The 23,621-nt window shown below is 46.0% G+C and overlaps 1 protein-coding gene across 1 annotated transcript; it reads left to right on the top strand.

The window, feature by feature from the left end:
• Positions 1-4,805: 4,805 nt before the first annotated feature.
• On the top strand, positions 4,806-6,751 carry CCIN (calicin). Its single transcript, NM_174005.4, is given in 1 exon segment — positions 4,806-6,751. A coding segment is annotated over 1 exon segment (1,767 nt). The 5' UTR covers positions 4,806-4,898; the 3' UTR covers positions 6,666-6,751.
• The last annotated feature ends 16,870 nt before the right edge of the window (positions 6,752-23,621 follow it).

Consider the following 23,621-nt stretch of genomic DNA (forward strand, 5'->3'; position numbering starts at 1 on the left):
CTGTATTCCAACTGTTTGTGATGCTGAGAAAGTGAAGTTCATCTTATGGGACCTTCATGCATTGTAATCTACTTTTGGTAGATATTTAAGAATATTAAACCCTCATTTAAATGTGACAAAAATACAGCTTTAAACATGTCAATACAAAGCAGTTTCCATCCGAAATACAGGGTAGGCAGGGACTCCATTTCACGGAATTACTGAGATTTCTCAGTTGTAAGACATGATGTCATCTGCACGCCTCCTGGAATTCTCTAGTGGGATTGCCAAAGAACAAATGGAGAAAAAAGCTTGACTTCCTTGCATTTTTCTATCTTCCACCACCCTTGGCCCACCCTCTTTTTCTAAAGATCCTCTGGCATTTCAGAGCTCTCTATGCCGCCCCTCCACCACCACCTTGGTTTCTGGGGAGCAGCGCTAGGCCTGCAACTCACCCATCCCCCACTCTGCCTGGTGGCCCGGGGCCTGTTCTGGGAGAAAGCCCCTCACTCTGCCTGGGCTCTTGGCCAAGCAGCCTTGGATGATGAAGTCAGTGAGCACGGGGGTGAGGGTGAGCTCACTCAGAGTCCCCAGAGGAAGCCCTCCAGCCTGTGCCCTCCCCCCACACAGGGTGGGAGCCCCAGCCTGTTCCTGGCAGCTGTGACTGCAGCTGCGCTGCTGCTCCTCCAGGAATGTGTCACAGGCCCAAGTGTTCCAAAGAGATATCCCATGCGGGGGCTTAGAGGCGCTAACTTAGCTCTGCATTTTGCCTCAAACTATACAAAGTCCTCTAAAATCAGGACTCCATGTGGTCCAGGTGGGAAAGGCCAAGCTGTGAGTCCCTGAAATCATGACATCTCCAGGTAGTGAGATAGCAGGGCTGGGAGTCTGTGCGGGCCAGTCTTTGAGACGTGCTTCCTGAAGGTCTCTGTTGTGAACACAGGCTTCTGCTGTGCCCTTCATCTCACCCAGGGACAGCAATAAAATCTTTAGTGTAATATCTTACTCCCATATGATTCATGCCTGATTCTTAAGGTTTTCTTTGGTATGAACTATTTTTAAAATCTTTTATCAAGTTTGTTATAATATTGCTTCTGGGTTTTTTGTTTTATGTTTTTGGCCCCAAGGCATATGGGATGTTAGTTCCCTGACCAGGGATCAAACCCACATCCCCTGCATTGAAAGGTGAAGTCTTAACCACCAGGGAAGTTGCTCATGCCTGATTCTTAACCAGTAACTAAGGTAATCAATAACTCTGAGTTCCCATCTTAGGTAACTCAAGATTCTGAATACCTCCAACCCCTCCCCTGTAGACTTGTTTTGAGTCACGTGACCTACTGTCACATAGCTGACAGGACTAGAGTGGACATGTGATTCATGGCAGCCAATCCCTAGCCTGGCCATGGACCAGGAATTTGAGCTAAGAAATACAGAGAGAATTGACCAGTGGAACTGAAAAAATAAGGATGCCATGAGTTTGAATTAAGACCATGGCAAGTCAAAGCTATGTGTAAGCCCAGTTATGAGTTGGAAATATATGGAAGTGAGAAAGCCAGTTGTTAGAGGTATAAAACTGGTGGAAAGACAGGAAGACTCTTATCCTTTCCAGTTCCAGGCCAAATCTATGTTTAAAACATACCCTTCATTTTCTTCAGGGCTTCCCAACAAATTGATATATTAATTGATGCTCCCCAGAAGGATAGACTATTAGATAGAGGCCCCCCAACCCCCGCCCTCCAGGGAGTTTCCAGCAACAGAAAATGCTGACCTGTGCAAGAATCTGAGGGCCTTGGCCATACCTGGGCAGCTACCACAAACACGACAAACTCAACGACCAGTCATTGAACATCCCGTAGCTCCTAGGGACATACTCTACTCAATACACATATACCTAACCAGCTGATGGACCGTGGCAGGCAGCCAGCCCCTTTAGGTTGGAGTCTGTTTCTTCAGTTGGCTGGAATAAGGAACAAACTGACCAGGGGAGCTTTCTAAGCTGAAGATAAGCCAGAGAACAAAGCTGGCTGAGTGAGTGGGCACAAATCTAATTTCTTACAGTGGATTTTGTAAAGATGACAACTCCTACAAGTTCAAGGGCTTCTCTGATGGCTCAGTCAGTAAAGAATCTGCCTGCAATGCAGGAGACTGCCTGAAATATGCAGGAGATATGGGTTCGATCCCTGGGTCACACAGATCCTCTGAAGAAGGAAATGGCAACCCACTCCAGAATTCTTGCCTGGGAAATCCCATGGACAGAGGAGCTCGTAGGCTACAGTCCATGGGGTCGCAAGAGTTGGACACGACTTAGGAACTAAATCACCACCACCATAAATTCCATGTGAGCAGAAGACAAGCCAGATTGCCATCTCTCCTTTGCAGCCAGAGGGTAGAGGAAGGAGTCAGGCACCCTGGCTTCCAGTCCTAGCTCTGTGAACTGAGTTGAGTGAGCCCCTTCCCCTCTCTGGGCCACAATCTGTCTAGCTGTACAAGGTCTGGCACATGGAAATAAGTCTACTGGGTCCTCTAAGTTCTCCAGGACACCCTGTAAACCTAACTTTCTTAAACCAGAAGGAAGCATCTGATGAGAGATCTTCTGGCCATGGTTTCTGGGACCTGAAACAAAAACAGAGGGGCATGGCCACCTCCTCCATCAACGTGGGGGTGGGGGCAAAGGAGTGATGAATGACCCCCTCATCCCCTACCCCTGGGTGGGCAGGCCTAGAAGCCAATGGAAATGATAAGTGTCTGGCCTCAGCACCAAGAGGCTTCATCCTTCTCCATCTGAATCACAGCGGCCTCTCCTCTCCAGAGATCAGAGCGGGAGAAGCGATTAGAGCTTAATTATCTTCACAAGGAGAGACGGGACCAGGTGGAACTCACCTAAGCCACAGAGCTAGTCCTGGAAGGGCAGAAAGCCAAACCTTCTTCCCTTGGGGAAAACAGAAGGTTCTAGCCTTGTGCAGACACGTATCTCAAGAGACTGAGCGCTTCTCACCCTGGAGACGTCAAGGTGAATAAATATAGCATTAAAAGGTAAGTAAAAGAAAAAGCCAGATCTGGAATGAAGGGAGGAGGGAGAGACCGGCAGTTAATAATGAGAACTTGACAACACCGGGAGGGAAAGAGCTGGCAGGCTCACATTTCCAAGGTTGCAGCGACAGTTTTCCTAGTAAGGACGCTAAAGACGGCCTGACGGTCAGGAGTGGGGCTCAGGGATCAAGGGTGCGGTCCGAGCCCAAGTCTTCTCTGTTCGACCTTGCCGTTGCCGCCAGGGTCTACGTTGTTGAGCCGGGTGCTGGGAGCCCCCGAAGGCTGCTCCGGCTGGGACTCGCAGGAGTCGGCCCTCCTCCGTGGGAGGCTCCGGCTGGTCCTTATCCCCTCCTGGGCACAGCAGCGCCACGGGAACTCGGGGAGCCCCACGCCGGCTAGGAGGCGGGGTGGGCCGTGGACGTGGCACCCGGCGGGGCACCAAGGGGGACGCCTAGAGTTCTGGATGTCTCCTTTCTAGCCGCTCGGCCGTGCGCCCGCTATCTAGGGCTTTACCTCTGTCTGAAAAATGGGCACAGGGTGTTTTGCCGCGATCCGGTCGGGGAAGAGGGGGCGGCGCCGGGGTCGGTAAGGAGCTCACCGTTCCCAGGCTGGAGATGACTCTAGCGCCACCGCGTGGCTGAGGCGGCGCACGGAGCCCACCCCGAGGCGATGGGGATTTCCAGACTTGCCAACGATCACAGAGAACCACAAGTGTTTACGAAAGGAGCAGCCAGCCAGGAACACCGAAACTTGGCGAACTAGTGAAATGGCAGCTAGCTGTTGAACGATTGTTGCGAACCAAACACTGGGCTTAACATTTTCCGGTCCTTTTCTCTTGTAAACTCTTAATCATCTTTTAAGCGGATGCAGCTATTATTCCCATCTCACAGCGTTTCTCGAGAAAACTGAGGTTTAGAGAGAATGAGAAACTTGTCCAAGTCCCCAGCTGATGGGGAGAGCCGACCTATCCCAGCCCCCAACATTTTACAAGCTAGAGACTTGGCAGTGTGGACAGAATGGCCCGGTTTTCCGTGAAACTGAAATAATCAGGGCTTCGAGGGCCCTCCCATCCCCCGGTCCGAGAGTAACTCCTTCGTCCTTGCTCCCTGAGGGGCCGCCACCTCTCCGTTTAATTGGGTGGGTCAAAGAGTTCATTCGGAATCCGAACGACCTTTTGGGCCAGCCCAATGTGAAGAATGATGTCTGTAGCCGTAAAGGTCAGAAACCAAAGGACAGAGCTTTTTCTTCTCTAATATCCAGGAGCCTTGGCAGTGAAAGGTGCTTTGGGGCTTGAGAATCAGAGACAGAGGAAAGCTGAGTAGTTAGGAGCATCCCAGGAGGGTGGGTTCCAGAAGGACTGGGTTTCAGGCCCTGCTCTGCTTCCAACTAGCTACGTGATCTTGGGCAAGTTCATGCTCTTCTATGGGCCTCGGTTTCCCTCCTGTGCAATGTACATTCCTCTAGATGATGTAAAAATCCTTACCCCAGCCTTCCTAATAGCCCTCCCCATACTAGCCCTGCCCAGACTGGCCCTGACATTCCAGTAGCGGCCCTGAAGTGAGGTTGAAGGTCCCAGGTGGGAGTTGTGACCCATCTCTGAGTTTCCTCCTGAGTTCTGGGCCCTGGACTAGGTCCTGGCAGGGTATCTGGCCTTGGCAGATCAGAGCCATCAGAGGGGAGAAAAGCCCTGTGCCCCTGAGAAAGGCCTCAGGGAGGGGGCCTGCATTGTGATGACCTCATCCATTCTATGACATCATCCTCTCTCTTATTCCCACTCCTCCCTGATCAACTGCTCTGCAAACAACCATCAATCTGAATCCCAAAGGCCTGAGAAAGTCTGTTCTCCAGTACCTGCTGCTGATCTTCTGTCTCACCCAGCAAGAAGCACCATGAAATTGGAATTCACCGAGAAAAACTACAACAGCTTCGTACTGCAGAACCTGAACAAACAGAGAAAACGCAAAGAGTACTGGGACATAGCCCTGACTGTGGACCACCATGTCTTCTTTGCACATCGCAATGTGCTGGCTGCAGTCTCTCCGCTGGTGAAGAACCTCATCTCCAACCATGACATGAAGACCACCGATGAGCTCTTTATTACCATTGACCCCAACTACCTGAGTCCGACCACAGTGGACCAGCTTCTAGACTACTTCTACAGTGGCAAGGTGGTGATCTCAGAACAGAATGTGGAAGAGCTCCTTCGTGGGGCCCAGTATTTCAACACACCCCGCCTTCGAATTCACTGCAATGACTTCCTGATCAAGTCCATCCGCCGTGCCAACTGCTTGCGCTACCTCTTCTTGGCTGAGTTGTTTGAGCTCAAAGAGGTGTCAGACTTGGCCTACTCTGGCATCCGTGACAACTTCCACTACTGGGCCAGTCCTGAGGGCTGCGTGCACTTCATGCGCTGTCCACCTGTCATCTTTGGCCGCCTGCTCCGAGATGAAAACTTGCATGTACTCAATGAAGACCAGGCTCTCAACGCACTCATCAATTGGGTATGCTTCCGGAAGGATGAGCGGGAGAAGTATTTCAAGAAGTTCTTCAATTACATCAACCTCAATGCTGTCTCCAACAAGACGCTAATGTATGCCAGCAACAAGCTGATGGGCATGGAGAACAGCTCAGCCCACTCAACCCTGATTGAGAGCGTCCTTGTGGACCGCAAGCAGGAGAGGCCAACCAGCCTGCTGAGCTACCAGCGGAAAGGGGCCCTGCTTGATTCAGTGGTCATCCTAGGTGGCCAGAAGGCCCACGGAAAGTTCAACGATGGAGTGTTTGCTTATATCATCCAGGAGAACCTGTGGTTGAAGCTCTCAGAGATGCCCTACAGGGCAGCAGCACTGAGTGCCACCTCTGCTGGTCGCTACATCTACATCTCTGGTGGAACCACTGAGCAGATTTCAGGGCTGAAGACGGCTTGGCGGTATGACATGGATGACAACTCCTGGACCAAGTTGCCTGACCTGCCAATTGGGCTTGTCTTCCACACCATGGTGACCTGCGGGGGGACAGTGTACTCAGTGGGAGGCAGCATTGCCCCAAGGCGCTATGTCTCTAACATCTATCGCTATGATGAGCGCAAGGAGACCTGGTGCCTGGCAGGGAAGATGAGCATTCCTATGGACGGCACAGCCGTGATCACCAGGGGTGACCGGAACCTGTATATTGTCACTGGGCGGTGCTTGGTGAAGGGTTACATCTCCCGGGTTGGGGTGGTGGACTGCTTCGATACCAACACTGGGGAGGTGGTCCAGTGTATCACCTTTCCTATTGAGTTCAACCACCGGCCCCTGCTCTCTTTTCATCAGGACAACATCCTCTGCGTGTACAGCCACCGGCAGAGTGTAGAGATCAACCTGCAGAAGGTAAAGGCCAACAAGACAACCACCTCAGTGCCTCTTTTGCCCAACAACTGCCCCTTGGATGTGTCCCATGCTATATGCTCTGTTGGAGACAACAAAGTGTTTGTGTGCGGAGGTGTCACCACAACCACCGATGTCCAGACAAAGGACTATACCATCAATCCAAATGCCTACCTTCTGGACCAAAAGGCAGGCGAGTGGAAGACCCTGGCCCCCCCACCGGAAGCATTGGACTGTCCTGCCTGCTGTCTAGCCAAGCTACCTTGCAAGATTCTTCAAAGGATTTAAACAACTTTTTAAGTGGGAGAATAAGTAAATGCATTATTATTCACAATTTAATGAGAGAGAAATAGAGAGGAAGGTGTTGGTTCCTTTTTAGTCTCTGTTTGGCCCTGAAGGTGGAGATGCTGGGCTCTGGCTACTCCCAGTGTGGGGAGATTCAGGGCTGCCCTGTTACTGAAGGGATCCAAGCTGAGGCTGAAAAAGTCTCTGGTGGGTGGGATTGAGGCATATCTCGGGCACTGGCTCCCAGTGGGTGAAGATTCAGGGCTACTCCATCATTGAAGGGATCCAAGGAGAGGCTGGAAGGGGATCCTGGGTGGGTGAAATCAAGGCATCTCCCAGGCCCCGGCCAAGGTGATGTCTGAAAGGCCCCCTATCCTATACCCTTGAGGTCACCTTGAAGACACATGCTAGACTGACAGGTAAAGCACCTGCTTAGAGTTGTGAAGCCTCAGGCTCCTCCAACACTCATTTCTGAGTCTGCCCAGGAAGGCAGGGGAGGGCCAATCCCAGGTCTGGGAGAGGAGCCTCCTGGGTTAGGGAGGGAGAATGTGGTGTGAGCCAGGCTCGAGGATGTGGGCAGAGGGTGTGGGGTTGGGACAGGAGAGAAGGCAGGGTTGCTTGGCTATTGGGATGGACCATGCAGCTATGGTGTGTCTCATTTGTGAGCAAGTTGTAGGGTTACTTACATGTTTCCAGTAAGCAAGGTTCATTGGGAAATTTCTCCAGGAATACAAGGTCTGAGGAACTGGGGGTGGAAGAGAGGCAAGTAAAGGGAGAAAAAAGAAACCCACATCTCTATTGGAGACATAAGGGAGATGATGGGATGACAGTCAGGATGGTTTAGTAGTTAGGGGCCTGACTACTGGGGACAGATGGCCTGGTTCAAATGCCAGTCCCACCACTTACTGGGTAATCCTGAGAAAGTTATTAACACCTCTGTGCCTTAGTTCCCTCATCTGTAAAGGGAGGACAACAAGAGCATCTGCCTCACTGGGTGATGTGATGTGCAAAGTGCCGAGGACAGTCCCTGGCATATGTTAAAGTGCTGCAGGAGCACTTTTATAAAAGAAAAAAAAGGAAAAGAGGGATGAGGCAAGGGTCTAGGTTCTTGGACGCTGATATTAAGTTAGGTTCCATAAAATGTTCTTTGGGACTCCCTGCCTCAAAGCCTAGTGAGCTCTCCTCAATTCTAACTACTTCTGTTTCCCTTTCATTTGTGTTTCCATAGAAGCCTAAACAATTTAGAAGAAACTGACCAAGTCCTTGAACACCACATATAATCCTCATTCATCCATTCACTTGTCCCTTCATGAATTCACTTACTCATCTGCTCATCAGTTCACACACACCGACACACGCACGCTCACTGGGGCCTCTCTGCAGGTCTCTGTGCTGGGTGCTCGGGCGATGACACAGACAGTCCCCGTCCCTGGGAGAGTGTCCACCAGTGCCATGCAACAAGAGTAGTACACAGGCCACATAGGGAATTTCATTTTTTCTAGCAGCCACATTAACAAGGTAAAAAGAAATGAATGAAATTAATAATATATTTCATTTAATGCAATATACCTAAAAATTAACATTTAAACCAATAGTCAATGGAAACATTTATTAATGAGGTATTTAACATTTTTTTTTGCATATTGAGTCTTCAGAACCCAGTGTGTATTACACTTACAGCATGGCTCATTTTGGACTGACTACATACCTCAAGGCCCACGAAGCTAATGGCTACTGTATTATACATGTGGGATACTTTACATATCCTCATGGTTCACATCTGCTCCATCCCCTTCATTTTCCCACTCAATCCTGCTTCACCCACTCAGCTGCAGCTTCCTGACTTCCCTGAAGGGTGGCCTCTCTCTTCAAAGCCTACCCCTCTGTCCAGGTCTTACTTCGCTCCCTCCAGTCCAGGACCTTGGACTTCACAGCTGACTCTCTCTCCCCTGGGAACTTACCCCACATTTCTCTCTTCTCCAATCCTGGGCAGCCCCCACCTCTGCTCATCTTATTGCATCTCCCAGCTGGAAGAAGAGGGTCCCACAGACCCACACAGCTAAGCCCAGCTGCCCCGCCCCCACCCCACCAGGCTTCACTAACCCAGACACCTCTTATGACACCAGATGGCCATTCCCTTCTGCTGATTCTCCAACCTTCTCTGGTGTCCTGGGGCCCTGCCCTCCTTTCTGTTTCTTCTCAGCCACTTACTTCTCATTTTGCTGCCAGAACTCTAGAGAAATAGAGGTCAGATGATCTGGCACCATAAGTAATCTGTTGTCCCCAAAAAAACCTCTCCAGAGCTTCCACTGCTTTTATGCACCTCTGAGGAAGAGGTGTCCTTCCATGATTCAAAGCAATCTCCTGTCTTGTCGTTCTGTTTCCTTACAACTTGCTAGGCTCCCCAGTTCCCTCCCTCTCCACATTCCCTTCCTGATGTCTTCTCTTCATTCCAGAAATATTCTCAAGGTTCTTCTAACCTGAAGACAAACCCTCCTCAGTTTTGAGGTCCAGCTCTTGCTATCTGCCTGTCGCTTTCCTCAGCTGAGCCTCCTGAATGCTGCCTCTGCTCTCCGGTTCCAGACCAAACTCTAACCCACTCAGTCTGGCTTCTGTTCCCAGCACACCACCAAACTGTCTCCTGATGACACTGTTGTCTTTTTCTCAGGATTCTTTCTTTTCCTTGCAGTGGGATTTCCTTCCTTCCTTTCCTTTTAGAATGCTGCTGCCGCTAAGTCGCTTCAGTCATGTCCGACTCTGTGCAACCCCATGGACTATAGCCCACCAGGCTTCCCCGTCCCTGGGATTCTCCAGGCAAGAACACTGGAGTGGGTTGCCATTTCCTTCTCCAATGCATGAAAGTGAAAAGTGAAAGTGAAGTTGCTCAGTCGTGTCCGACTCTTTGAGACCCCATGGACTGCAGCCCACCAGGCTCCTCCGTCCACGGGATTTTCCAGGCAAGAGTAGTGGAGTGGGGTGCCATTGCCTTCTCTGTCCTTTTAGAATAGAGAGATTATAATTTGATATATTAACCAATGTGGTCCTTCCTTGCTCCTTCAAAGTTAGACCATGAAGCTGAAGCTTCAAGGTTTATTGCCCTGAGGAGGTTGGCACAGCTGAATGTAGGAATCAGAGCTCAACTCTTGGCTTCTGTTGCTAGAAGAGCTTCAGCAATTCATAGCAGAGATTATGGTCTTGAAAGACGTGACTTTTATACTATAATCCATGTCTTCAAACTGGAATACATGAAGTCTTTCCAAGGGAAATTCAGACAAGCATAGTTTGAAGGGAATTAGTTTTCAGATCCTCAACTTTTCCCCTAAAATTGGCCTGAGAATACACCTGTGGTGGAGATTTCATTCTAGTTCTCTTTCCCCATCTTCATTTTCAAAACGATCTGTCAAACATTTTACACACACAGAGAGCAACATTTAACCACTCCAAATCTTCCCAGGGTGCACCGCCCCGGATGCCATATGGGGATATAAGCTAGTGTCAATGAAGTGTCAGCGAAGATTCCTTTCATCAAGACACCAATATCCAAAGAAGAGTTTGTGGTATTAATACTTTTCTAACTTATCTAGTGTCTGTGTTGACATGTGAAGCCCGGTGTTTTAAACTGGGGTATTTTGGTCCAAGATAGGTCTTTAAAAATGTTAAGTAGCACAGTGCTATGAGGACATATTTTTAAAAATCATTACTGACTAGTAATTCACCCGTTTAAAGTATAGAATTCAATGGCTTTTATATATTCACAGAGTTCTCCAATTATTGCAACAATCAATTTTAGGACATTTTCATCACTCCAAAAAGAACTCTTGTACCCCATAGCTGTAACTCTCTAGCCCCCTCAATTCCCTAGCCCCAGGCAGCCAATGATTTAGTTTCTGACTCTCTGGATTAGTCTATTCTAGACATTTCATATAAAATGTGACCTTCTTTTCTGGCTTTCACTTAGCATAATGTTTTCAAGTTTCACCCATGTTGTAGCATGTAATTCATTCCTTTTTACGGCTGGATACTATACCATTGTGAGGTTATACCACATTTTATGTATCTGTTTATCAGTTAATAGATATTTGGTTTGCTTCCACTTCTTGGCTATTATGAATAGTACTCAATGAACATTTGTGTACAAGGTTTTGTGTTCACACAGATTTTCATTTCTCTACACCTAGGAATAGAATTGTTAGATCAAATTTTAACTCTGTGTTTAATCACTTGAGGAACTGCCAGACTGTTTCCCAAAGCAGCTGGTGGCATTCCCACCAGCAATATATGAGGGATCCAACTTTTCCGCCCCCTCACCAGCACTTCTTATTATCTGTCTTTCCACAAACAGTCATCCTAGTGAGAGAAAGCGGCATCTCATTGTGGTTTTGGTTTGCATTGCCCTGATGCCTAGAGATGCTGGATATCTTTTCAGGGGCTTATTTTTGATGACAGTTGTTATCAGAGAAAGTATTATTCTTGAGGAAGAGTTCTCAAGGTACAAAGGTAGTGGGACTCAGAAACATGACAGTCTTTGTGCCAGTATTTCATTCAGGCCACAGAATCGTAACAAGTATCTATTCCTTCCTACCAAGCCATCTATCTTAGAATATTAAAGATTTTTTAAAGTGTGTGAGAAAATATCCACTACCAAGCACATCCTCTCTGCATTTTCACCATTCTCAGTAATGAGAAAAATGCTCCCACTCTCCTGGGTCTATTTGGTACAATTTAAAAGATGACATAAAAAATTCTACACTTACGTTCAAAAGAACAATGTTACATCTTTGAACAAAAGTAAATATATCACGTTAGAACGCTTATTATTAGAATGCTTTATTCAGAGTTGTATGAAACATTTAAAACCTTTTTAATTAGGAATATATAACCCACACAGAAAAGCAACAATACGTAATTGTATAGCTTAATGAATTATAACTATTGTAAATATCCATGTAACTATTACTGAGTTCAAGCAACAGAATATTGCCAATATCTCAAAAGTCTCCACTGTGGCCCCTTCCTGATTACACCTCTTCTCTGCTCTCTGAGCTTTATGATAATGCCTTCCTTGCTTTTTTTTCATCATCGTTTCCTGACCAGGGATCTAACTCAAACCCTCAGCAGTGAAAGCACAGGCTCCTAACCACTCGACCACTAGGGAATTCCCTGTTTCTTGCTCAGTATTCCTGCCTGGAGAATCCTCGCGGACAGAGGTGCCTGGCCAGCTACAGTTCATGCTGCTAAGTCACTTCAGTCGTGTCCAACTCTGGGCAACCCCATAGATGGCAGCCCACTAGGCTCCCCCATCCCTGGGATTCTCCAGGGCAAGAACACTAGAGTGGGTTGCCATTTCCTTCTCCAATGCATGAAAGTGAAAAGTGAAAGGGAAGTCGCTAAATCCCTCAGTTTATGGGGTTGCAAAAAGTCAGACACGACTGAGCGACTAAGCACAGCACATAGCTTTACTGTCTAAGTAGGCATTTCTAATACATAGATTAGTTCAGCCTACCTTGAACTTTACATAAGAGACTTGTGCTGTATGAATTATTTTGTGTCTGGCTTCTTTCACTCAAATTGTTTTCACAATTGATCCGTGTTGTTGTATCTAGGTATAGTTCTTCCCATTCATCTTCTGTATAGTATTCTGTCATATGAGTATATCCTTTTATTTATCCAGTCTCCTGTTCATGGATATCTGGGTGGTTTCCAGTTTGGACAATTACAGACAATGCTATTCTTGTGAATGTATCTTGATACATGTGTACTCAACTTTATCTAGAACATAAGTGGAATTGCTGTCTTCATTTCTAGATAATGCCAAATTATTTCGCAAAGTGGTTGTGCCAGTTTTACATTGCCATGAGCAGTACTTGAGAACTCATGTTGTTTCTACATGCTTCCCAATCAATACTTAGTATTGTCAGACTTTTATTATTGCCAATCAGATATGAAGTATTATCTCAATGCAGTTTTAATTTCCATTCTCTTGATTGATAATTAAAGGTTAAACACCTTTTAATGTTTATTGGACATTTGTATTCCCTCTTTTGTGAAATCTTTTTTTCTATTTGGTTATTTTCTCTTTTTGACTTGTTGGAATTCTTCTTTTTTTTCTTTTTTCAATTTTTTTGAGTTAGACCATTTAAAAAAGTTTTCTGTTTTAAAGTTTGATTTGGACCATTTTTAAAGTTTATTGAATTTGTTACAATATTGCTTCTGTTGTTTATTTTCTGGTTTTCTGGCTGGGAGGCATGTGGGATCTTAGCTCCCCAACCAGGGAACCATCAAACCCACACCTCTGCATTGGAAAGTGAAGTCTTAACCACTGGACCACCAGGGAAGTCCCTGGAATTCTTAATATAGACTAGATACGAGTCGTCTACCAGTTTCAAATGTGGTAAATATCTTCTCCCATTCTGTGGCTTGCCCTTCCACTCATAATGGTATATTTTAATTTTAATTAGTCTGATTTGTCTTTTCATTTTTGGTTACTGCTCTTGATACTTGAGGAAACCATTCTTTACCCTGAGGTCACAAATATCCCATATGGATACATAATTGTCCCAGAACCAATTTTCCCACTTCTCTGCAGTGCCACCCTTGTTGTAAATCACATGTCCATACATGGGGACGTGCTTATGAGCTCTCTTCTTCCATTGGTCTATTCGTCTGACATTACACTAATAGTACAGCCTCCAGTTCTATAGCTTTGTCATATCCGATGTGGTTTAGAATTTGTTTGTCAAGATCCACAAAACTGTTGAGGTTTTGATTGTGATTGTGCTGAATTTATAGATCAATTTAGGGAAATTTCATATATTTACAGTATCAGTTTTTAAAATTCATTGACATGGTATATTTCCATTTTAGGGAGTCTTCTGTAATTCTTCTTAATGTTTTATACTTTGTAGAGGTCTCACATAATGTTTGTTAGATTTATTCCTAGGTACTGGACATTTTAAAATTAATATATTTTATTTAAAAAATATATAGTCATATATATTAGATATGTTCTTTTAAAATATATAGCATTCTTTGAAAAATTCATTTCTTCTTTTTAGTCTATAGAAATACATTGATTTCTGTATATTGATTTTGTACTTAGCAGATTATAGGGGATCTTTCTATATTCCAGATGTGAGCTGTTTCAGTTGTACATGTGGTAAATATCTTCTCTCCACTCAATATGAATCATAGCTCTAAATGTAAAATATAAAACTACAAAACTTTTAGAAAAAAACATGGACCAAATCTTTGTAACTGGGGGTTAAGCAAAGATTTTTTAGATATGACATGCAAAAAGCATGATCCATTTCAGTTCAGTTCAGTGGCTCACTCATGTCCAACTCTTTGTGACCCCATGGACTACAGCACGCCAGGATTCCCTGTCCATCACCAACTCCCGGAGCTTGCTCAAACTCATGTCCATTGAGTCACTCATGCCATCCAACCATCTCATCCTGTATTATCCCCTTCTCCTCCTGCCTTCAATCTTGCCCAGCATCAGGGTCTTTTCAAATGAGTCAGTTCTTCACATCAGGTGGCCAAAGTATTGGAGTTTCAGCTTCAGCATCAGTCCTTCCAAGGAATATTCAGGACTGATTTCCTTTAGGATGGACTGGTTGGATCTCCTTGCAGTCCAACGGACTCTCAACAGTCTTCTCCAACACCACAGTTCAAAAGCATCAATTCTTCGGCACTCAGCCTTGTTTGTAGTCCAACTCTCAAATCCACGCATGACTGGAAAAACCATAGCTTTGACTGTATGGACCTTTGTCAACAAAGTAATGTCTCTGCTTTTTAATATGCTGTCTAGGTTTGTCATAGCTTTTCTTCCAAGGAGCAAGCGTCTTTTAATTTCATGGCTGCAGTAACCATCTGCAGCTATTTTGGAGCCCAAGAAAATAAAGTCTGTCACTATTTCCATTGTTTCCCCATGTATTTGTCCTGAAGTGATGGGACCGGATGCCATGATCTTCATTGGGTTTTTGAATCTGTAGATTTATATCTTTGCCAAATTTGGCAAGTTTTCAGCTCTTATTATTTCAGATATTTTTTCCAGCTTTGTACACTTTCTATTTTCTTTATGGAAGTCTGATGCAACAAATGTTACACTTTTTGTTGTTGTTGTTCCACAGGTTCCTGGGGCTCTTTTCAGCTTTTTTTCCTCACTGTTCAGACTAATGTCTTCTGATCAGTCTTCATATTCAGTAACTCTTACCTCTGTCATCTCCATTTTGCTTTGGTATCTATCTGAGTTTGTAAATTTTTGTTTTTAAAAGTTTCCAGTTCAAACATTTCCATTTTGTTATTTATATTTTATAATTTCTTTACTGAAGTTTTCTAATTTTTCAGTTGTTCCAAGGATGTTTACAATTATTTGTAAGAGCACTTTTATAATAGCTGATGTAAGTCTTTGTTAGATAACTCCAATATCTAAATCATCTTGGTATTGATATGTGTGGATTGTCTTGTGTGAGTGTGTGTGTGTGTGTGTGTGTGTGTGAGTTGAGATTTTCCTGGTTATTCATATGCTAGGTAATTCTAGATTGTATCTTAAATATTTTGAATACTATGACATGAGACTTTGGGTCTTATTTAAAGAATAAAGAATGTGGATATTTTTGTACTAGTATTTAATTGACCAAACTAGTTTCAGGATATAAGTTCTAACTGACCTCCTTTGGACTGTGGTTAGAATTTCATCCCAATCTTCAAAGGTTTTGTACCGGTATTTGAATCTGTCCCATGTTTGGGCCACCTAGTGACCAATCTGGGACGTCAGTTCAGTTCAGTCGCTCAATCATGTCCCACTCTTTGTGACCCCATGGACTGCTGCACTCCAGGCCTCTCTGTCCATCCCCAGCTCCCAGAGTTTACTCAAACTCATGTCCATTGAGTTAGTGATGCCATCCAAACATCTCATCCTCTGTCGTCCCCTTTTCCTCCTGCCTTCTATCTTTCCCAGTATCAGGGTCTTTTCAAATGAATCAGTTCTTGGCATCGGGTGGCCAAAGTATTGGAGTTTCAGCTTCAGCATCTGTCCTTCCAATGAATATTCAGGACTGATTTCCTTTAGGATGGACTGGTTGGATCTCCTTGCAGTCCAAGGGACTCTCAACAGTCTTCTCCAACACCACCGTTCAAAAGCATCAATTCTTCAGCATTCAGCTTTCTTTATAGTCCAACTCTCACATCCATACATGACTACTGGAAAAACCATAGCTTTTACTAGACAGACCTTTGTTGGCAAAGTAATATCTCTGCTTTTTAATAAGCTGTCTAGTTGGTCATAACATTTCTTCCAAGGAGTAAATGTCTTTTAATTTCATGGCTGCAGTCACCATCTGCAGTGATTTTGAAGCCCCCCCAAATAAAGTCAGCCACTGTTTCCACTGTTTCTCCATCTATTTCCCATGAAGTGATGGGACCAGATGCCATGATCTTCGTTTTCTGAATGTTGAGCTTTAAGCCAACTTTTTCACTCTCCTCTTTCACTTTCATCAAGAAGCTCTTTAGTTCTTCTTCACTTTTTGCCATAAGGGTGGTGTCATCTGCATATCTGAGGTTATTGATATTTCTCCTGGCAATCTTGATTCTGGCTTGTGCTTCATCCAGTCCAGCATTTCTCATGATGTACTCTGCATATAAGTTAAATAAGCAGGGTGACAATATACAGCCTTGACATACTCCTTTCCCGATTTGGAAGCAGTCTGTTGTTTCATGTCCAGTTCTAACTGTTGCTTCCTGACCTGCATACAGATTTCTCAAGAGGCAGGTCAGGTGGTCTGGGATTCCCATCTCTTTCAGAATTTTCCACAGTTTGTGGTGATCCACACAGTCAAAGGTTTTGGCATAGTCAATAAAGCAGAAGTAGATGTTTTTCTGGACCTCTCTTGCTTTTTCAATGATCCAGCGGACGCTGGCAATTTGATCTCTGGTACATTTGCCTTTTCTAAATCCAGCTTGAACATCTGGAAGTTCACGGTTCACATACTGTTGAAGCCTGGCTTGGAGAATTTTGAGCATTACTTTGCTAGTGTGTGAGATGAGTGCAATTGTGTGGTAGTTTGAGCATTCTTTGGCATTGCCTTTCTTAGAGATTGGAATGAAAACTGACCTTTTCCAGTCCTGTGGCCACTGCTGAGTTTTCCAAATTTGCTGGCATATTGAGTGCAACACTTTCACAGCATCATCTTTCAGGATTTGACATAGCTCAACTGGAATTCCATCACCTCCACTAGCTTTGTTTGTAGTGATGCTTCCTAAGGCCCACCTGACTTCACATTCCAGGATGTCTGGCTCTAGGTTGGTGATCATACCATCATGATTATCTGGGTCACGAAGACCTTTTTTGTATAGTTCTATGTATTCTTGCCACCTCTTCTTAATATCTTCTGCTTCTGTTAAGTCCATACCATTTCTGTCCTTTATTGAGCCCATCTTTGCATGAAATGTTTCCTTGGTATCTCTAATTTTCTTGAAGAGATTTCTAGTCTTTCCCATTCTATTGTTATCCTCTATTTCTTTGCATTGGTCACTGAGGAAGGCTTTCTTATCTCTCCTTGTTATTCTTTGGAACTCTGTATTCAAATGGGAATATCTTTCCTTTTCTCCTTTGCTTTTTGCTTCTCTTCTTTTCATAGCTGTTTGTAAGGCCTCCTCAAGACAACCATTTTGCCTTTTTGCATTTCTTTTTCTTGGGGATGGTCTTGATCCCTGCCTCCTGTACAACGTCAGGAACCTCCGTCCATAGTTCTTGAGGCACTCTATCAGATCTAATTCCTTGAATCTATTTGTCACTTCCACTGGATAGTCATAAATATTTGATTTAGGTCATACCTGAATGGTCTAGTGATTTTCCCTACTTTCTTCAGTTTCAGTCTGAATTTGGCAATAAGGAGTTCATGATCTGAGCCACAGTCAGCTTGTGGTCTTGTTTTTGCTGACTGTATAGAGCTTCTCCATCTTTGGCTGCAAAAAATATAATCAATCTGATTTCGGTATTGGCCATCTGGTGATGTCCATGTACAGGGTCTTCTCTTGTGTTGTTGGAAGAGGGAATTTGCTATGACCAGTTCGTTCTCTTGGCAAAACTCTGTTAGCCTTTGCCCTGCTTCATTCTGTACTCCAAGGCCAAATTTGCCTGTTACTCCAGGTATTTCTTGACTTCCTACTTTTGCATTCCAGTCCCCTATAATGAAAATGACATCTTTTTTGTATGTGTTAGTTCTAGAAGGTCTTGTAGGTCTTCATAGAATCATTCAACTTCAGCTTCTTCAGCATTATTGGTTGGTGCTTTCCCTGGTGGCTCAGATGGTAAAGCGTCTGTCTGCAACGCTAGAGACCCAGGTTCGATCCCTGGATTGGGAAGATCCCCTGGAGAAGGAAATGGCAACCCACTCCAGTACCCTTGCCTGGAAAATCCCATGGACAGAGGAGCTTGGTAGGCTATAGTCCATGGGGTCTCAAAGAGTTGGACACAACTGAGCAACTTCACTTTCTTTCTTTAGGCTTGGATTACTGTGATATTGAATAGTTTGCCTTGGAAACAAACATAGATCATTCTGCTGTTTTTGAGATTGCATCCAAGTACTGCATTTTGAATTCTTTTGTTAACTATGAGGGCTACTCCATTTCTTCTAAGGGATTCTTGCCCACAGTAGTAGATAAAATGGTCATCTGAGTTAAATTTACCCATTCCAGTCCGTTTTAGTTTGCTGATTCCTAATATGTCAGTGTTCACTCTTGCCATCTCCTGTTTGACCACTTTCAATTTGCCTTGATTCATGGACCTAACATTCCAGATTCCTATGCAATATTGCTTTTTAAAGTATTGGACTTTACTTCCATCACCAGTCACATCCACAACTGAATGTTGTTTTTGCTTTGGCTCTGTGTCTTCATTCTTTCTGGAGTTAGTTCTCCACTGATCTCCAGTAGCATATTGGGCACCTACTGACCTGGGGAGTTCATCTTTCAGTGTCCTATTTTTTTGCCTTTTCATACTGTTCATGGGGTTCTCAAGGCAAGAATACTGAAATGGTTTGCCATTCCCTCTCCAGTGGACCATATTTTGTCAGAACTCTCCACCATGACCCATCTGTGTTGGGTGGCCCTACATGGCATGGCTCATAGTTTCATTGAGTTAGACAAGGCTGTGGTTGTGATCAGATTGGTCAGTTTTCTGTGATTGTGGTTTTCAATCTGTCTTCCCTCTGATGGAGAAGGATAAGAGGCTTATGGAAGCTTCCTGATGGGAGAGACTGAATGAGGGGGAAACTGGGTCTTGTTCTGATGGGCAGGGCCATGCTCAGTAAATTTTTAATTTGAGTTTTCTGTTGATGGGTGGAGCTGCATTCCCTCCCTGTTATTTGACCTGAAGCCAAACTATAGTGGAGGTAATGAAGATAATAGTGACCTCTTTCAAAAGGTCCCGTGCATGCACCACTACACTCAGCACCCGCAACTCTGCAGCAGGCCACTGCCGACCCACACCTCCACCAGAGACTCCTGGACACACATGGGCAAGTCTGGGTCAGTCTCTTGGGGGTCACTGCCCCTTTCTCCTGGGTCCTGGTGCACACAAGATTTTGTTTGTGCCCTCTAAGAGTGTTTCCCCAGTTCTGTGTAAGTTCTGGCGGCTCTGGTGGGTTAATGGTGACCTCCTCCAAGAGGGTTTATGCCGTACCCAGGTCTACTGCACCCAGAGCCCCTGCCCCTGAAGCAGTCCACTGCTCACCCTTACCTCCTCAGGAGACACCTGTTAGGTAGGTAGAATAGGGAAAAGGAGTCCAAAATGGTGGTGGCTAAAAGACAAGGAAGGTCCGAGGACCAGAGTGAAGACTTCAGGCAGAACAAACAGAACAAACAGCACTCCTGGCTAAGCCCATTTTGCATAGGGCAGGCCCAGGTGGAGGAAAAAACATAAAAGGAGGAGCCAAAGCGCTTTCTTTCAGACTCTCTCCTGCGTGCATGTGCACGCTCTTTCTCTCTCTCTCTTTCTCCCTCCCCACGCACTCCTCCACTCTCTTCTCTTGGATTCTCCTGCTATCTTCTAAATAAAATGGAGCTGTAACACTGATTTGCCTAAGAGCTGTAACACCGTTTGTCCAAGACCCGAGAGCTGTGATGCGCCCAGGGCTTTAATGTCCGTTGCTCCAAATCTTTGTTGTGACGAGACAAAGAACCGAGGAACATACACTCGCGTGACATCTATGGTGCCGTGACTCGGATATAACCTGGCTGAAACAACCTCTGCGTGGAAGAGGCCAAGCACAGCAGGAGCCCAACTCAGGGAAGCTCCCGCGCTAGAAGCGGAAGGCGAAGAAACCCAGCGCAGGGGAAGGCTCATCGTGCTGGAAACCGGGACAGCGAAGAACGAACTCAGCAGAAAGCTCACGCGGCCCAGTCTCAGATTCTGGAAGACCTCCGGTTAAGGTAAGAGGTCCTCGCTCCTATGGCTGGAGGGACCTTTACAATCTCTCATTTCTTGTTTCCTTGAACCTCCCGCAAACAGGCGGGCGGCAGGGGCACAATTGAGGGACTCTGGAGAGGCTACTCCTCAGTATGTCCCAAGGGCGCTATCTGTTGAGCCCCAGTAGCTGTTACACAAGTCGGTGGGGGTTCGTCTGTCCTTTCTCTTCTCTGTGCCAAAGATCAGAGCAATGATATCTACCAACAGTCAGATATTTAGCAAATCTTCCAGTGGGCTATGAAGGGGATTCCTTGGCATGTTTTTCCCACTGCTTTTTCCTCCTATCCAGCCCTCTCCCGGGACTCAAGCCCAGCCAAAACTAATGAAACTCAGGCTCTGATGTCTCATTGCAAAAATTCACTGAGAGACAAAGCAATAAGAGGTAGACTTGTTAGGATCCAGAGAGAAGCCACCCTTCAGGGTGTGAACCATTGCCGAGGGCAAGGGCTGCGGCCATGGAATTAGGCCTGGCTAGGTTTTGTGAGGGGATGGAATTTATATGCTAATGAGTGAGAGGAACATCCCAACCATTGGGGAACCACCCACTTCTCCCTCTTCTGACCTTGTGCCTTGGAGCTGTCTTGCCACCTCTGGGTGTGTCTGTTGGTTTATAGACTGGGGATTAAGGTTTAGTTGAATTTGACTGGTCATCTTGGACCCAATTGATTTTAATTGGTTTACATTATACCCTTGTGCTATGTCATTCTTTCAAAGGTTGTGCTCTGCCCCCCTTCCCTCCTGTTTCATGCTCTTTTCCTGAGCCCCATCCAGACCCACAAGACTGCCTCTACAATCTTCTGGAGAGACAACCAGAAAATAGCTGGCCTTGGGAGGGAAATACTCTATAATATCCAACCCCCTAATCCTACCCAATACTGATCACACTGGAGATCTTGGGGACGCCCAAACTCCAGTCCGGGGGGGTCCCAGGAGGTCACCACGCCTTGACCTGCCTAGGGATTGGTCTTCGAAAGGTTGTCACGCCTCAACCTGTTCGGGGAGCCTCTAGTCCCAGGGGTCCCAGGAGGTCGTCACGCCTCGACCTGCCCGGGGATTCGATCTCCAGTAGGCTGTCACGTCTCAGTCTGCCTGGGGATCTGCACCCTGACCCGGGGACGCCTGGCTTTCAGGTTGCAACAGTACTAGGTAGGATGAACTTACATCATATCTATTCCCATCCACGGTGGGCAAAACAAACCTCTTACTTCTACCCAGCATTGGTAACACTGGAGATCTTGGGGACACCCAAACTCCAGTACGGGGGGTCCCAGGAGGTCATCACGCCTTGACCTGCCTAGGGATCGGTCTTCGAAAGGTTGTCACGCCTCAACCTGTTTGGGGAGCCTCTAGTCCCAGGGGTCCCAGGAGGTCGTCACGCCTCGACCTGCCCAGGGACCCAATCCTCGGGAGGCTGTCACGCCTTGACCTGCCCGGGGATTCCATCTCTAGGAGGCTGTCACGCCTCAGCCTGCCTGGGGATCTGCACCCTGACCCGGGGACGCCTGGCTCTCAGGTTGCAACAGTTCTGGGTAGGATAAGCTTCAGAAAGACTCACCCCTAAGGAAGTCTACCTATGGAAACAGAAAGAAGCCTATTACTTGTGGGACTGTACCCAGTCTCAGCAATAACTCAGGAGCCCAATGAGAACCCCACTGCCTTTCTGGAGAGGCTAAAAGAGGCACTCCAAAAGTTTACCAACCTGGACTTAGACTCTTATGAGGGATGGGTGATTTTAAAGGACAAATTCCTGTCCCAATGTGCATCAGATATCAGAATTAAGTTACAGCAGCTACAACAGCAGGACCCTGCTGCCTCTTTAGATGAGATGGTCCAGACAGCCAGCAATACCTTTTATAACAGAGAACAGGAGGAGGCCAAGGCCAAGGAGAAGGAGAGAAAGAAAGAGACAAGGCATACCCAGATGCTGGCTGCCCTCCAGAGAAGCCCTATGGCAAACCTCGAGTCCTTGAGGGACAAGGCACGAGACAGATGCCTGATCTGTAGACAGGTGGGGCATTGGGCCAAAGAATGTCCAAACCGTGACAAGTCTCCTAGAACGGCTTGCCACAAATGCCATCAACTGGGACATTGGGCGGCACTCTGCCCTCGGGACCCAAGAGCCTCAAGGTCAAGTGCCAAGCCTACCCTCACGATGGTTCAAGAGGACTGAAGCAGCCCGCTCCAGCCAGCCCGCCTGTCACAGATAACCATCATGGGGCTGGAGCCAAGGGTGCAACTGGATGTGGCAGGTAGGTCTGAGAATTTCTTGGTTGACACAGGGGCTACCTACTCTGTCTTGATCTCCTACTCCGGAGCCTTCTCCTCCCAAACCTGTACCATTTTGGGTGCTACAGGAAAAGCAACTACCTAAAGATTCACCCGAGCACTTCTTTGTTGCTGGGATGGACAAATATTTTCCCACCAGTTTCTGGTGGTCCCTGAGTGTCCTACCCCCTTATTGGGAAGAGATATACTCACTAAACTGGGGACCACCCTTGTGATGGGAAGTTTTTCTGTCCCTAGAGCTCTACAGCTCCTGGTTACTACTGAAGAACCCATTACACCTTCAATAGAGAGGGACCAAAACTAATGGGAAGACAAAATTAACCCCAGGTGTGGGATCAGGGGATTCCTGGACGAGCCCACCAAGCTGAACCAGTCATCATTATCCTCCGAGATCCCACTGGTTTCCTAACCGGAAACAATATCCTCTCAAAAGAGAGGCTCGGGAGGGACTACAGACTTTAATAAATACATTCCTTGCTTGTGGGTTATTGGTCCCCACCAGTTCGCCATGTAACATCCCAATCCTCTCAGTAAAGAAAAAAGACGGAACCTGGAGAATGGTTCGAGATCTCCGGATTATAAATGAAGCTGTAGTCCCCCTCCATCCCACAATACCCAATCCCTATGTAATCTTGGGAGAAATCCCACCCAGTGCCAAATGGTTTACAGTCTTGGATCTCAAAGATGCATTTTTTTACATACCACTGGCTAAAGAATCCCAATACCTTTTTGCCTGTGAGTGGGAGGCCCCAGGAGAAAAACACCAACAGATGACTTGGACAGTATTACCTCAGGGGTTCAGAGATAGCCCCCACCTGTTTGGACAGGCCCTTAGCCGGGATCTACTAGATCTGGACCTGGGACCTAATGGGAAAATATTACAATATGTAGATGACCTACTAATCTGCTCTCGAGATGAGAAAAGTGCCCAACAACATGCAATTCAGGTTCTAAACTTTTTTGAATGCTGAGTTCATGCCCATTAATTTCTTTCCTAGGTGTACATACTCAAGGGAAATAAACAAATATGCACACAAAAGCTTGTACATGAGTGTGCATAGCACTATCATACATAATAGTTTAAAAGTGCTCATCAACTCGTAAGTAAAAGTGGTATATCCATACAATGGAATATTATTCAGCCATAAAAAAGAATAAAGTACTGGGACATGCTGCAACATGAATGAATCTTGAAAACATTT

The sequence above is a fragment of the Bos taurus genome, chromosome 8 (genome assembly GCF_002263795.3).
Source record: "Bos taurus isolate L1 Dominette 01449 registration number 42190680 breed Hereford chromosome 8, ARS-UCD2.0, whole genome shotgun sequence".
Classification (NCBI taxonomy): Eukaryota; Metazoa; Chordata; class Mammalia; order Artiodactyla; family Bovidae; genus Bos; species Bos taurus.